The 16,683-nt window shown below is 38.0% G+C and overlaps 1 protein-coding gene across 1 annotated transcript; it reads left to right on the forward strand.

Annotated features, from left to right (window-relative positions):
* The first annotated feature begins 629 nt into the window (after positions 1 to 629).
* Positions 630 to 4,370, forward strand: LOC114256892 (secoisolariciresinol dehydrogenase). The gene is made up of 2 exons (XM_028196588.1): positions 630 to 759; positions 3,477 to 4,370. The coding sequence occupies exons 1-2, from the start codon at positions 731 to 733 to the stop codon at positions 4,243 to 4,245; spliced, it is 798 nt and encodes a 265-aa protein (XP_028052389.1). The 5' UTR covers positions 630 to 730; the 3' UTR covers positions 4,246 to 4,370.
* Positions 4,371 to 16,683: the final 12,313 nt, after the last annotated feature.

Here is a 16,683-nt window from a genome sequence, read left to right on the forward strand (position 1 = left end):
AGAACACAAGGAAAAAAAAAAACAGTTAACTCCGGCATCACCTTATGTTGGGATATTTTTAATAAAAGTAAAATAATATGTTGTTTTAACAAACCAATAAATTGCGAGTTATGAAAATTTTTATATCTCATTATTTCATTATTTAAAATAATGTTAAATAGTGGTTTATTATTATCATTAAGTGAGTATTTATTTTATTATCATTAAGTGAGTTTTTACTACTTTACTAGACTAGCACCTTAAACATACAATTTTGACTTTACGCTTATCTTTAATCGTTCTACAAGCAATTGAATTCAGAATCAATTTTTTTATGATACAATTTGCTATGAATTCAACTCAATGTTGTTCCCCTAAGCCCAAATCCTAGGTCAGCCACAGATATACATGGACTAATATAGACTCTTAAACTGTGTTTGAATTATAAATTTTTGTAAGAATTTGAAAGGGAAAAAAAAGAATATATGAGGCAAATGTAAATGAAATATAAACTAATTTTGTTTTACATTTTTTTTCCCTTTCATTTTCTAAATTCCTACCAAATTCATAATCCAACACAACATTTAAAACAATATAATTCAGAACATTTAAAACAATATAATGGTAGGTAGGATCCTATATCTATTTAAGGAAACAACTAGTAATATTTTCCCAAAGGAATCAAAGTTGTAGAGGCCGTTGGCATCAAACTTCAAAAGTTTCCAAAAAGCATTGTATTTATCCCTCAATCATGGCACAGGCCTCTGTGAATGTACCAAGGTACAAGCCAAGTAAACTATATTATTGTAATTAACACAAATATTAGATGTGCTTTTTCTCACCAATTTTAACTAATTTATACAGTTTTTATTTTTTCTTAATTGTTTTAAAATTTATTTTATGTGTTTCTATAGTTTCCTCTAGGCAAGTTAGATTGCCATTCTCTAAAGGGAGGGGTTTTTCAGTAACGTTTAAATTTACAAATTTTTTGTTATGTTTTCAAAAAAAAATTTAAGAACAACCATATAGACATGTTTAGTGACGAATTTCTTTTTATGAATTATTGTAACCAGTTTGTAAATTTGGGCAAAATCAGTTTGTAACTTGGCTTGCAAAATATGGCATGAACGTTAATGGGTTAATAATAGGTTTTGTGATGATTTTTTTGGAGAATAGTTTTCTCGATAACTGATTTAAGAACATATGGTAAATAGCCAATAGCCCTTTTTGTTTAGCATGTGAAAGTGAATGTGATTAGAAAATTGTTGTTGTTGCTGTTATTCTATGTATGTCTCCCAATGTTGACTTTTGGTTAATTGGTGAGAAAATTATTTATATTCTTAATTGAAGGAGTATCCCCTCTAGTCCAGATTTTGGACTAGAGGGTGTTGTTTGGGCCCGTGGAATTCACTATGGGTTTCGTTTCAATAATTCAGACAGTTTATTTTGTTGAATATTTTGTACATTTCATTCACATACAAAATTAGGTCAATTCGATAATTGTAACTTGTTCAATTTATTACGGTTTTAACCCAAAAAAATGTTTTTAAAAATAAATCATAAATTTTTTTGGTTAAAAACTCGATAAATTGAACAAGTTACAGTTATCGGATCGATCTAATTTTCTGTGTAGATTAAATACACAGTGTCAAACAAAATGAACAAAAATGAACAGTTCAAATTATCAAAACGAGACTCGTAGTGGTCTCCACAAGCCCAAACAACACCCACTAATCCAAAATCTGGACTAGAGGAATTCTCCTCCTTAATTAATTTGCAACTATTATGCATAATCCTTATTGTCTTCTCTGCTTTGTATGATTCCATTGTTATAAATAATAATTAAAAAAAGCGTCGACAAATATATAAGGCCTTAATAGACAAATATATAAGGCCTTAACCAAAATCGTAAACATTACCAAACACTAAGGTGTCATTTAGTAATGTTTACAGTTATTTATTTATTTTTTTTATTTATAGAAAACATAAAATATTTTATGTTTATTTTGGGTCAAAATAAAATAAAAAAAAAACGTGCTTGATACCTAGCATTTTAAAGTTTTATTTTGAAAATAAGTAAAAATGAGTGGTTGCAAGAATGGTTGGAGATGGTGACCGGAGGTTACCACCGATGAGAGGTGGTTAGTAGTAGCCGAAGGTGGTTGATGGTCACGAGAAGTGGTGGCCAAAAGGTGCTTGGATTGCTATCTATTGCTATCTGCCGTCTTTGTGTATCTGCTGCCTTTGCTATATGCTGTATTTTGTTGCTATTTGATGTCTTTGTGTATATGTTGCAATTTTGTAAGCTCTGTTGCAGTTTGTATCGGTTGGTCTCTCACCAACAGGTGCTTGGATTGATGTTGCCATGTGATTGTGTGAGTCGCTTAGTGCCAACCTAGCTTGAATTGGGTTGTCTTGTTATGATGGCCTTTGCATCATTCCCCCCCTTTGTTGATGTTTTTTCCTTACGTGTAAGGTTCTCTATCATCAATAAAGTTTTCTTCGTTATTGATAAAAAAAAAGTGATTGCGGTTGGTCAAAGAAGCTGGCCAATCGGCCGCCTAATGTGGTTTTCAATAAAAGTTAAAGGTGGTTACCATTGGTGAGAGGTGGTTGCTGAAGATGGCAAGTGGTTGGCTGTTGAGGCAGGTGGTTGATGGCAATGGCATGTGACCAGTGGTTGAATGAGGTGGTTGGTGGAGAAGGTCATTAGTGATGATGGCCGGTAGTGAGAGCAATGGATAGTAGATGAAAAGGGTGGGAAAAGAAAAAATTTAAACAAAAAAGTGAAACCATTTTTTTAAAAATATATTTACGAAATTTAATAAATTTTGAAAATTATTTACAACTTTTAAAAATAAAAATAGAAACCAAACTAGTTTTTGTTGACAATTTTTTAAAAATTTGTAAATATAAGTGTTATCAAATAGGCCCTAATTAATTGGATTTGTTGCAGCTATTCTTATTCTATTTGAAATGGTCATTAATTTTTCAATAATTTTAAGTATTCAAAAAAAAAAAAAAAAAAAAAAGCACTCAAAATTTTCCTTAGAAAAGTAGTGTGTGGTTTCGATACATTTAAAGTTGAACCTTACCATTCAAGAGTTATATTGGTTCATAACCAATTCATAATTGATACAATTGGTTCAACTGAGATAAACCACTTTTTTGTGCTCGAAGGTTTTTAAAAAATTATAATCATGATACCAATTTCCTTTATATATCAGCAGACACTCATGGTATAATTACATTGTGATCGATATGTCTCCCATACTCTATTTAAAACCTTATAAAAAATTACTATTATTTTTCTATGATAGATTTTTTTTCTTCTTATATATACTTGAATAAAATATGAAAAATGTCATTTACCTAGAGTTTTTACACCAAAATTGGTCAATAAATATATACTTTTCTGAGTAATTTTTTTATTTTTTATTTTTTATATTTTTGGATATATACAGTGTTGAGAAAACAAATTTATGCACATGTTTCAGATTAGAAGGAAAGGTAGCGCTGATCACTGGCGGTGCTCGTGGCATTGGCGAGTGCATCGCAAGGCTGTTCACCAAACATGGAGCAAAAGTGATTATTGCTGATATCCTAGACAACTTGGGTCACTCGGTATGTGAAGACTTGGGTGACGAACTTGCTTTTTATGTTCACTGTGATGTGAGTAATGAATCAGACATTGAACATGCGGTTAACACCGCCATCCTCAAATATGGAAAGCTTGACATCATGATCAACAATGCAGCTATAGCTGACGAACCTAAAACCAGCATTCTTGACAATGAAAAATTTGAGTTTGATCAAGTCATTAGCGTGAACCTAACAGGAGTCTTCTTAGGCACCAAGCACGCAGCTCGCGTGATGATTCCAGCAAAAAAGGGTAGCATTATTACAATCGGAAGTGTTTCTTCTAGTGTTGGTGGTGTTGCTTCTCATGCGTATACGAGTTCAAAGCACGCCGTGGTGGGGCTGACAAAGAATGTTGCTGCAGAGCTCGGGCAGTTTGGGATTCGCGTTAACTGCTTATCACCCTATTTCATTTTGACACCATTGACAATGAAATTTTTCAAGATAGATGAGAATGGTGCCTCTGGAGTTTATTCTAACCTCAAAGGGATGGCTCTTAGCTCAGAAGATGTGGCTGAAGCAGCTCTTTATTTGGGAAGTGATGAGTCCAAGTACATGAGTGGGCATAATCTTGCACTAGATGGAGGATTTACTGCTATAAATCCAGCTTTTGGATTGTTTGCGTAGGAAAATTAACTTGTTTGTAATCAAGTTGATGTGTTTGATATAAATGTACTTCAAATTTCTATAATAAATGTTCGATTAGATATTCCTATCTTTTTTTCATATCAATAAATATATTTATTTCTTAATTCCTGTGTCGCCCAACAAAAAATAATAATAATAATAATAATAAAATGGTTTCTTATATTTTTATTGTGTCATTATATTTATTTTGAGGAAGGGTTGCTAAGAAAATAATATGGCTATAGGATCTTTTTAATAATTAAAAGAAAAGACACAGACAAAAAAAATCTTAATGCCATATTAAGTATGCGGTTATTTTCGTTTTTTGTTTTTTCTAGTTCAGTAGTTGATTCTCAAATTGGATTTCGAGAAAGCTTTCGATTCTGTCAACTGGGAATTCTTATTTTCTTTGATGATCAGTTTTGGCTTTGGGGATAAATGGATCTCTTGGATGAAGACTTGTGTCTCTACAGCAAGAATCTCCATTCTAGTGAATGGATCACCTACTGAGGAATTTTCACCCCATAGGGGCCTTAGGCAGGGCGACCCGCTTTCACCTTTCCTCTTCAACATAGTGGCGGAAGGCCTTAACATTCTTCTAGTCAGAGCCCTTAATCTTGGCATCCTCAAAGGGGTGGTTGTTGGGTCTAACAATGTTCTTATCTCACATTTGCAATTTGCCGATGACTCAATTCTCTTTTGTGAAGCTGATTGGGATCAATTGGTATCCATTAAAAGAGTTCTTAGATGCTTTAAAGTATTATCCGGTCTCAAAATTAACTACCATAAAAGTATTACCTTCTTATAAGCATTCTAGATTGTGGAGAGACATTTCATCCATTGGGGCTCTTAATAGGCCTATTTTTAACTTCTTTGTGGACAACTGCGCTATAAAGGTTGGGAATGGTACCAGAATCAGATTCTGGTTTGATAGATGGTGCGGTGGCCTTTGTCTGAAATCTGCTTTCCCCCTTCTTTTTAATCTGTCATCTGATAAGGATGGCTATCTCCATCACTACGTTGCAAGGAAATCAAGTCCATTTGCTTGGAACTTTCCCCATAGAAGAGAGCTCTATTCATGGGAATTGGCTGAAGAGGTAAGACTGAATGCTTTTTTATCCTCAGCTCCAACTCTATGTTTGGAATGTGAAGACGGTCAAGTCTGATGCACTGATTCCGTGTCTGGTTTTTCTGTTTCTGATCTCTATTCTCACATTTCATCTCTTCTTGGCCCTCAACTTAAGGCAAGCAAATGCGTTTGGAACTCGTTATTGCCCCTTAGAGTTTCATTTTTTTCTTGGCTATCCTGGAAAAATAGGATCAAATGTTCAGATTTCCTGCTTAAGATTGGTATCCTGGATAGCAATGCTTCACCCCTCTGTCACTTTTGCAGCTGTGAGTTAGAAACTGCTTCTCATATCCTGCTACATTGCCCATTTTCTTGGTCAATCTGGTCTGTAGTTGTGGAGGAATGAGGACTCCATTGGTGTATTCCTAATTCAGTTGATGGTCTGCCTTCTGGGTGGATGAGTGGTAAATTTCATAAGCTTGACAGATTAACTTGGAGAGCAATCCCCTTAATTGTACTTTGGTCTATTTGGAAACTCAGAAATGAATGTGTGTTCTCTAATGCACAACCCATCTCTTTATGTCTCCTAGAGCTTATCAAATTTAGATCTGCAGTTTGGCTCAGAGCCTCCATTAAGGACTTCTTCTACTCAGTTGATGATCTTGTCTTCAACTGGAGACAGATCAGGGGTGGAACTTAGTGTTTTGGAATCTGTTTTGCAGCTATGTGGGCTGAAAACTTAGTGTTCTGATGTAATCTACATTGCTCTATGCTGCTGCCTCGTCTGTCTGCTGTTGTTTTCTGGCCTGGGTGTTTGATCTGTTTCGGTTGAAGTCTGCCTAGTGTTTTGGACTTCCCCTAATCTGTCTCCAGTGTTTTGGTTGCTATCCTTGGTTGCTAGAGTGCAGTGCAGTGTTAATTCTTGGTTGCTATTCTTGGTTGCTATTCTTGCTATTCTTGATAGCTCCAGTGCAGTGTTTTGGATGTTTTTCTTGCTATAGTGCAGTGTTCTGGACTTCCCTTGATCTGCTTCTGTTTTGTTCTACTTTGCTGCAGCATTTTGATGCTCGTTCTTAGCTGTTTTTCTGGTGCAGTGTGTTTAGCTGTGTTTTTTGTTTCTTTTTTGGCTTTCTCTGTTTGTTGGTCTCTCACTAACTAGGAGGTTTGAGCTTCATCTAGCTCTTAGCTCCTCTTTATTGATGTTTTCCATTGTACCATGTACGTGCTTCATCAATAAAGTTTTCTTTGCCGAGAAAAAAAAAATAAAAAATAAAAAATAAAAAATAAAAATAAAAATAAAAACTTTATTGATACAAACGAAAGGTACAATGTACAAAATGAACACATCAATAAAGAAGGCTACAGAAAGGAAGGATGGACGTAGCGAAGGGAGGATGGAATCCAGTTCTAAAGCAGCAAAGGGTTGGGAGGCAATGTAGCCCAACAAGGGAGTCTGTTATTTTTACTATCTTTCTGGATAGTATACCGGAAAGGTTGAATCCCAAGAGATTGCTTCAGTTGTTCAACAAGTTTGGGGTGGTAAAAGATGCATTCATTCCAATGACAAGAAGGAAAGCCACAGGCTCTAGGTTTGGATTTGTGAGGTATGATTGCCCAGTTGTTGCAAGCATGGCAATTCAAAAAATGAATGGGGTCTGGCTTAAGGATAAGGTATTGAAAGTAAAAAATGCAGAGTTTGACAAATCAAATCAGAAGGAGCAAAGTGCATCGGTAAGAAGACAAGGCCAGCTGAAGGAGTCACAGTAGGTACCTAGCCTGAAACAGGTAGAGGCGGCATAAAGGAAATCATACGCTGAAGCAGAAGTACAAAGGCCTGAACAGAGGACAAAGAGGCTAACAGTAACAGTTAGTAAAGAAGGCAATGGCTGGCTATATGAGAGCCTAATAGTAAAGCTGAAAGCTTTTTTTCTCCTACTATGCTTTTAAAGATGAAGTTGCTAAAAGAGGGATGAAGGGGGTTGTTGTTAGAGAAGGGGGTGAAAGAATGATAATTTTGACGTTCAGTTCAGTAGCAGAAATGAAGGAAGGTTATATAAAATTAAAAGAATGGTGTATGAATGGTGTGACTTAATGTTTGAGCAGGAGCAGTGTGTATGGTTATGGTGCTTTAGCATTCCACTTAACCTATGGAATGTGAATACCTTCAAAAACATTGGCAAAGTATGGGGAGAGGTGGTGCAATTCGATGAAGATACAATCAGAATGAAATCATTTCGGTACGGTAAGGTGAGAATCATTAAGTCACTTTGGATACCATAAGCTCGGTATTATTCCTGGATTATGATGGTAAGTTGTTCCCAGTTCGTGTTTGTGAAGTTTACCATCCTTTATGGGCATCAAGTGAGTTGTATCATAATCACAAAACTAAGGAGGTGGAGGTGAATAAGGAGTCTGATCAGGTGTCTATGGTTGGGAGCTTATTGATGGCAAACAGCGGCGGAGAAAAGCCACGATCGGAGAAGGTTAAAGGTATAAGGCAAAGTGTTGAAGATGGGCAAGATAGGGATGATGTGGAGGGAGCTTCTGATGTGGAGGATGATTGGGTGGACACAGGGAAAAAACATTTGAATGAAGTGGAGGGGAATTCAAATGGAGGGACTGTGTTGGTGGCTCAAAATACAGATACTATATTGGAGAGTTCAACTGACGGGAACTGCATTACTGAGGAGGAGCATGTGTCTGAAACAATAATGATGAAAAAGGAAGTGGATGGAAAAAATGAAGAGCATAATAATATTTTATATATGAAAAAAGGTAATGTAGTAGAAATGATTAGGCCCAATAAGAATGCTAAAGTTGAGGGGTTTATGAGAAGTCTTAGTGGGTCAAATTTAATTAGGCCCAATTTAAATTTGAAAGTTGTTTTAGAAGGGGCCCATGCTGGAGTTAAAGAGTTTACTGTCCAACCATGCCATCATTGGCCCTATATATTCTGATCCAAGTAATGTGGGGAATGGATCAAAACAAACAAAAAAGCTGGATAGAACCAGGAAGAGTACAAAAGTCAAAAAAGGGAAAGAGGTGTTTAAGGGAAGTTCTAGCGATAGGACCAGAGGAACTAGGAAAAGGAAGGACGTTTCAGTATTCGGAAGAAAATCAATGAGTTTTGGTAGTGGTCTTCAACGGGCAGCAATTTTTAGGGCAGCAGCAGTTGCCTTATCTAAACCAATATCACAAGGCAGTGGGTCTAGTAGAAGGAAAATGCTTCTTCATGAAGCTCAAGTGTCAGTTAGAACTGGGAAAGTATTGGGGGTGGATTATGAAGGAAATGAAGAGGAAGTAACGAGTAGAATCATAGAATTAAGAGAAAAGGATATAGAAAGAATTGAAAATTTTGCGAAAGGGGTGGAGATGGCTCAAAATTGAGCTATCTTCGAAGGTGGTGTGGGTGTTAGATATTGTTGCCAATGAAGGTTATGTCATGGAATGTGCGAGGATTAGGGAGAAAGAAAAAAATGGAAAAAATAAAGAAGTTGGTGTCTAATAGAAAGGCTGAATTACTTATAATGCAAGAAACGAAGAGGAGGAGTATGAATGATTGTTTTGTTAGGTCCTTATGGCCATTAGAAAATTTTGAGTTTATGGTGGTGGATTCAGATGGGAATGCATGAGGGTTAATTTGTGTTTGGAATCTAGAAGTATTCCGGTTAAAAGATTGTTGCCGCACCAGAAATTTCATTCTTCTCTCAGGTGTGTTTCATCAATCATTTGACTATGTGGTTATAAACTTATATGCTCCAAATGATGATATAAGAAAGAAACAACTGTGGGATCTAATTATTAATATTAAGCCATTGTTTAATACACCTTGGTGCATAGGAGGTGATTTTAAGGTAATTCGAAGGATTAGTGAAAGAAGAGGCTGCACAAGAAGTGAGAGGGATGAATGATTTCACTGAATTTATTGATTGAATATAATTTTTAGATATGCCAATGATAGGTAGAAATTTTATCCGGTGTAATTCTTTTGAAGGTGATAGACGGAGCAGGATTGATAAGTTTCTAGTAAATCCTATATGGCTTGAAAATTTTAGATTGAAGCTGTGGGGCCTACCTAGAATTATATTTTATCATTGTCCGTTATTATTAATGGAAGATGACAGAAATTGGGGCCCTCAACCTTTTAGATTTTTGAATGCTTGGACACTCCATCCCAAGTTCTTAGAGCTGGTTAGGAGGTCTTGGTCAGAGATTGAAATTGAAGGATGGGCAGGGTATCGATTTATGAGAAAGTTGTATGCATTAAAAGGAGATTTGAAGATATAGAATACAGAGATTTTTGGTAATGTAGAGAATTAATTGAGGATGGCTGAGGAAGAGTTATATGAGCTAGATTTAAAAGCAGAAGCTGGTCCTTTGTTAGAGTCAGAGACATAAAGAAGAAAAGTGGTAAGAGATTTAGTGTGGAAGTTGAGCAGGGGAAAACAATGGATGTGGTAGCAAAAATCGAGAGTAAAATGGACTCAAGAAGGGGACAAAAACACCAGGTACTTTCATGTAATGGCAAACTACAGACAAAGTCAAAATCTATTGGATACAATAATAGTAAATGGGTTGCGTTTAATGTAGCTCGATATGGTAAGGCAAGCAGTGTTTAGACACTTTAAAGGGGTATATTCTACAAATTGGAGCAATAAACCAAAGCTTTCTAGGCAGTTCAAATCTATTGCAAATAGGAATGAGGTGGAGGAACTTGAAGTAGCTTTCACGGAGGAGGAAATTTGGTCTACTTTGAAGGAGTGTGATGGCAATAAAGCCCCAAGACCAGATGGGTTCAATTTATCTTGCATTCAGAAGTGTTGAAAATTGATGAAAGGTGAAATTGTACAACTAATGCAAGATTTTCATTCTAATGGAAAGTTGGTTAAAGGTTTCAAAAGCTCATTTATCACTTTGATTCCTAAAAAGGATAATCCAAATGGGTTAGGTGATTACTGGCCAATCAGTTTAGTCAACTCTGCTTATAAGATTCTAGCTAAGGTGTTGGCAAGGAGATTGAAAAAGGTATTGCCTAGGGTGGTTGGAGAGGTGCAATCGGCATTCTTGGGAGGAAGATTTATAACGGATGGGGTTTTGATTGCGAATGAAATAATTGATTGGTGGAAAGTGAATAAGTTGAAAGGAATAATACTCAAGCTTGACTTTGAAAAAGCATACGATTAAGTGAATTAGGCCTTTTTATTCTCCTTGTTGGCAAATTTTGGATTTGGTGACAAATGGATCAGTTGGCTAAAGTGCTACGTGACAACTGCTAGGATTTTTGTGTTGGTTAATGGATCACCTACAGATGACACCATTATTTTCTATGAGGCAAATTGGGAAGAGATTGTAATAGTAAAGAGAATACTAAGGTGTTTTGAAGTTATGTCTGGGCTGAAAATTAATTTTCACAAAAGTATGGTGTGTGGGATTGGTGTTGAGGATAATCTAGTCCATGAGTTCGTAGTAAAATGGAATTGCATGAGTCAGAAGCTTCCCTTGAAGTATTGGGGCTAACTCTTGGAGCAAATCCAAAGAAACTAGTAACATGGCAGCCAATATTGGAAAAGGTTAAAAATAAATTGTCATCTTGGAAGAGGAGACTACTTTCTTTTGCTGGGAGAGTAACTTTAATAAAATCAGTCTTGGCTAATTTACCTATTTATTACATGTCTATTTTTAAAGTACCTAAGAGTGTGGCTAAGAAGATTAATAGGCTGCAAGCTGCTTTTCTTTGGGGAGATTCAGAAACAAAAAGAAAAGTGCATATGGTCAGTTGGGAGGCGATAACTAAGCCCAAAATCCATGGTGGTCTTGGGGTGAGGAATATTACAGAAGTGAATGATTTCTTGCTCTTGAGATGGTGGTGGAGATATGGGGTTGAAGACGGGTCACTATGAAAATTGATTTTATGCAATAAATATGGGTTTTCTGGAGGGAGGTGGTTACCGTTTCAGAGGGGATCAGGTGTGGTTTCTACATTGTGGCAAAGTATTATGAATCTTGCTTATTCTAACCCACAACTAGTGGAGTTCTTTAAGGAAAATGCAAGCATTGTGGTTGGTGATGGGAATAGAATTAAATTTTGGAGTGACAAGTGGTTTAGGAATATAATCCTCAAAGAGGAGTTTCCTAGATTGTTTTATATTTCTATGGAGAATGAGGTCTCTCTGAACCAAATTAGTTTGAGAAGGAGTAATTCAAGCAATTGGGTTTTGGAGTTTAGAAGACCTTTGTTTGCTTGGGAAATGGAAGAGGTGGGAGGTTGGATGCTCTGCTGCTGGAGGCTCCAATTGTTAGAGGTTCAGTGGAGGATTTCTTGAGGCGGATAGCATCTTCATCTGGGTTGTCTTTTGTAGCTTCAATCTAGAGATGGAAAGTGAAAGATAGGGACTCCGTACTCAGAATATCTGAGTTGGTATAGGGAAATGCCATTCCTCCCAACGTGAAGTTTTTATGTTGGTTAGCTTGGCTTGGTAGAATCAAAACATATGTCTTCATGTAGAGAATTGGAGTTTTAAATGATAATGCTAGTATTTTGTGTTTGTTTTGTAGAAATGAAACAGAGTCTTTAAATCATATTCTTCTTCATTGCCCAAAGATTTGGTTATTATGGTCTGGTGTGATAAAATGGTGGGATCTATGATAGGCAATGCCAGGATTAGTGGCCGAGGTATTACAATGGTGGGATGGAGTAAGGATAAAGAAAAAGGAGAGAAAAATATGGAAGGTTGTGCCTCTAATTCTAACGTGGTCTGTAGGGAAGATCAGAAATGAGGTGATGTTTAATGGTAAAGATTTGGTGGTTGATGAGTTACTTGAACTAATAAAAACAAGAGTGGCATTGTGGGTGACAAGCAGTGGAAGGGATTTTCAATTTTCAGTACATGATTTGGTGGCTAATCTTCAACATGTCAGCTACTGTTTAAAGTAAAGATGTTGTTGCTGCTACTTCATGCTGCTGCTAGATGTTACTGCTACTTTCTATTTGGGCCAGTTGTTGTTGCTATTGTTTTCTATTTTGGGCCAATTTGGTTAGATATAACTCTTACCTATTCAGGTTCTGCAAATTTTGGGATGTTCATATCTATTTGTGTCTTGTTTTTTGGGGATTGTTGTGTATGCAGATTTGTGTGTCCTGTATGCTGCTGTCTGGTGCAGATCTGATGTGTATGCAGATCTGTTGCTTGCTGTTGGTGTGTGCTGCTACTTTGGGGTTGCTCTGGTAATATGTTGATTTTGTTGCTGTGGGATGCACACTGATTTTGGTGCTGCAAATGAGGTGTTTCATTGTTGTGTTTTGTTGTCTGCTGCTTTTGTTGTATTGGCGCTCTATTGGGTTATTTTGGTTGCTCTTGATTAGCTCCTCACCAATCTTGGGTCAAGTGCTGGCATATGATTGTGCTTCTTTGGTGGTACTAACCAAGTTGGGATTGTTGGGGTTAGCTTTGATACTCAGTGCACTTCCCTACTTTGTTGATGTGTTTTTGCATGTATTTTACTATTCGCATCAATAAAGTTTTATTTTGTTAATCAAAAATAAATAAATAAATAAATAATAAAATGAAAATAAAGAAGGCTATAGTGAAAATTGCATCAATGTTAGAAAATACATTCCAAAGTTAACACCTGAGATCTAGCTCATCGTATACCAAATCCGAAAAACTTGACTGGGGCCCAAACACAGAAATCGTAGATCTGACCAAAGTAACATGGTTATTTTCTTTATCTTAGTTAAGACATTTTGTTTAAGGGAAGGTGGGGAAGAAGAACGATTTAAGATTGTGTTTAGATTATAAATTTAAGTTGAAATTTAAAAAAGTAGAAAGTGAACATGTGAAGAACATATGATTGAAATATAAATTATACTTGTACGGGAAAGAAATAATTCTTCTCGTATAATCCTATTGACTAAGTCTGTGCTCCTCCGTACGACGTCGCTTTGTCACCTAAAAACATAAACGTGAGCTAGCCGGCGGGTGTGTGCCGAAAACCTCTCCGATGCCTAAGTCAGCAAACTTGACAAATAGACAAAGCTCTTTGTATTTAGAAAGCAAAGTTGTGTGTTACCTCCCCAAAGGTGATGCTTGTGAGCTTTTATAGGTTTCGAGTGGCACAATCCTAGTAGGACTTTTATTCCTCCATGCAGAGTCCTCCTAGGATTCATACTCCTAAAGGATGCTTATCCTTTTACACCCCCCCCCCACTACTTAAACCAAGTGGGATGGTTTTTACCACGGCCGAACTACCATTTGACCGAAGTACCTACGGCTATGCACAGCCGCAGAATAAGCCGAACTATCATTGGTTCGGTTCTATCTCTTGTTACACCTTATTTCGGTTCTCCCTTGTATGAACCATGGTGTGCTGGGACCGAGCTACCGAGTAGCAAGGTCCTGATCGATCTATCCAGTATACGTCATGACCGGACTAACTCGGAGACCGGACTAACTCCAAGTTGTCCAGACCGAAGTAGCTTTACAATTCCTGAGCCGAAGTAACTTCATCCCTTTTTGGCCGGAGTAACTTTATCTCTATTGGGCCGGAGTAACTTCTCGGCCCTTTTTACCCAGTCCTTCGTACTTTGGGCCATAAAGTCCATCTCATAGCTCGGCCCAATTTTCACTAAAAATTACCCTCTCAATTGCCCCTTAATTCCATCTGCATAGCATGATTGGGATTACCTGGTGACCAGCCGAGCTAACTTTTTTAAGCCTTTCTAGCCGGGCTAAAAAAACCCGTTAACCTCTCCAGCCGAGCTTATTTTACTCCGGGTTCCGCTTGTCCGGTCAAAACGTCTATTCAATCACTGTGACTGTAACGCTTCACTTTCCAATGACACGTGGCAGGCTCTGATAAGCTATGGGCAGCTGTCACGCCGCCCTCATACAGCGAAAAATTTGAACAGTTCCCGCTTTTTTGCCTTTCATCTTTTTCACAAAACACCCCTTTCACTTTTGAATCACTCACCTTCTCTATTCATCTTCTTCTCTCTTCGTGCCTCTGTTTCCCCAGCCTCTGAGTTCCCTGAGCTCGTGTTCTTTTGCTTGTGCTGTTGCTCCCCTCTTCAGCTTCACCTTCTCCTGGTAAGCCTCAGAAAACCTGTTTTGTTTTTCTTCTTTCTGCTTTTTATGTTTTTGCGAAACATGCTTGTTCATTTTTGTTTTTGCTTCTGAACTTCCATGGAAAAACATTAGCAGAACCCATGTGTGTGAACTATTCTGTAGAAAACAAGTCTTGGATCCAAAATCATGTAGCAACCGAACTAGGATATTGTTTATGAGATATAGGTAAATCACTTTGGACAATAACCGAACTATAGCTTGTAGGAATAATCAGTAGTTTCAGTAGGTTACCAACCCCCGAATCACTCTGGCCGAGATAAGCTCATTGAACGACGTTTTGAACCCATTAAAATAGGAACCTTGGTCTTAAATCGAGCTAGGCCTTGGGGCTAAACCAGCTTTCCTAGTTTCTAAACCAAACTCAGAAAGCTGCCCCTAGAGGCTCAACCAGAGTAACAACACTCATAGTTCAACCGATTTATGCCTTTGGGGCTAATCCAGTTTTCTTAGTCTTTTAGACCGAACTCAGAAAGCTGCCCTTAGACGATGAACCGGCCTAAAAATTGACTCCAAAGCCAATATGCCGAGATATTTGCCAAGGTCTGGCTAATAAAAACCCTGCTCGAACCGAGCTACCAATCATTTTTGCTGAACCGAGATAGAACCTGTCCATAAAACTGAAGTAGGGCTTTTTTTTTTTACCTTGCTTTTAATTTGTATCACGGTCTTATGATCTGTGCTTAACCCTTTTGTTTTCTACTTTGTAGACTTAGGTTGCCCAGGCACTTCTCCGTGTGCTCAACCGAGCTACTGAGCACATCTTTTGCACCGATATAACTTATTCTTAACTTATTCCTTAAATGGGGAAGTATAGGTACCTAGTAGACACTCCAGGCGGCTTAGCCGAATTCAGGAAGGACTATAACATACCTGATGATGTCCACCTGTCTTTAGCCGAAAGAGATGTCATTCCCTGGGATAACGAAGGCTTCGTCCCTTTTACCCTTCTATCCATAATAGAAACTGGACTACGGTTTCCAGTTCAACCATTGATTTGCGAGTTTCTTAGGCAAACTAGACTATGCCCAACCCAACTATCTACCAACTCCTACCGCATCATCATGGGAATAGCCGAACTGAACCGCCAAGTCGGACTAAACCTTGGCCTGGCCGAAATCTTCCATCAATATTCCATCGGCTCAAAAGAAGATGGGTGGGTCTATTATCTTAGGATACGCCGCCGTCGAGAGAAGATAATAAAATATACACCGGACAAAGACTTAAATGACGACGATTTTTTCTGGGTGTCTGGGAACTTTGAGGATTTTCAAGCCCAAATTCCTGGCCGACCTATAAATTGGAAAAAAGGAGAGCCCGGTAATTTTACTTCGGTCTTCTTCCTTGCATTTTTTTATTTCGGTTTGTTAGTCCATCAACCGAACTAACAGTTCTTCTTTCGCAGATTATGCCCACCTTCATTCCTTATACAGCTATCCAAATCTTGCAACTTTGCGAGCCGCACTACGATATCCTGAACGTAGTTGGGCCAAATTGCTGAAATTCGAGCCGACCTACCGATACAGTATTCGCCGGAAAGCCAGAGTAACTGACTTTCTCCTTGAAGAGGCCCCAGAACCAGACCCATCCTTACCCGAGATTAGACTGATCCCACTGACAGCTGAAGAAGAGATGGCAAAAAAGAACAGAGTCAGGGCGCTTTTAACCGAGACAACCAGGCCCGAAGTAACGCCCCCCAGCCAATCGCAGCCTGCTGTTGTGGCCCTCCCTTCTCAACAGCCGTCCTCTTCCCGCCGAACCAAGCGAGCCCGGACTGCCGAAACTGAACAAATTTTGGTCGATGAAGAAGAACCTGCTCTTCCACTGAGCTTACCACCGAGCCCCCAACCGAAGTCTTCTGACCGAACTACCGGTTGCTAGGCACCAAAACTTACTTTCAACAACCGAGACATTCAAGACTCAGACTCGATTGTTGCTGAGAAAGACCATCAGTTGGACTTCACCCTGGCCAAGAGTGTGTGCCTTCCCAAAGACATGGAGCACCACCAAAAACAACTGAACACCGAACTGAAGGCCATCCGGTCATCGACCAAATCCATGATTCTGGTAAGTAACTTCGGTCGTCTCTCTGTCTACTTTCTTTTTTTAACTTTTACTTCGGCTAAAGGGAAATCTTTGCTTTGTCAGGCCATTCAGAAAAACCAAATCACTCATAGGAAAGTGCTGGAGCTTAGGAAAATAACAAGGCAAGCCGCGGCAGAAGCTGAAGCAAAAGCGACCGAGCTA

Source organism: Camellia sinensis, chromosome 4 (assembly GCF_055761805.1).
Source record: "Camellia sinensis isolate YWXY chromosome 4, ASM5576180v1, whole genome shotgun sequence".
In the NCBI taxonomy this organism is placed as follows: domain Eukaryota; kingdom Viridiplantae; phylum Streptophyta; class Magnoliopsida; order Ericales; family Theaceae; genus Camellia; species Camellia sinensis.

What these genes read in the sequence shown, in the direction of transcription:
- LOC114256892 (XM_028196588.1), top strand. Translation starts at nt 731, where the DNA reads ATGGCACAGGCCTCTGTGAATGTACCAAG. An exon ending in GCCTCTGTGAATGTACCAAG is followed by an intron (nt 760 to 3,476) that starts GTACAAGCCAAG and finishes CACATGTTTCAG; the next exon opens with ATTAGAAGGAAAGGTAGCGC.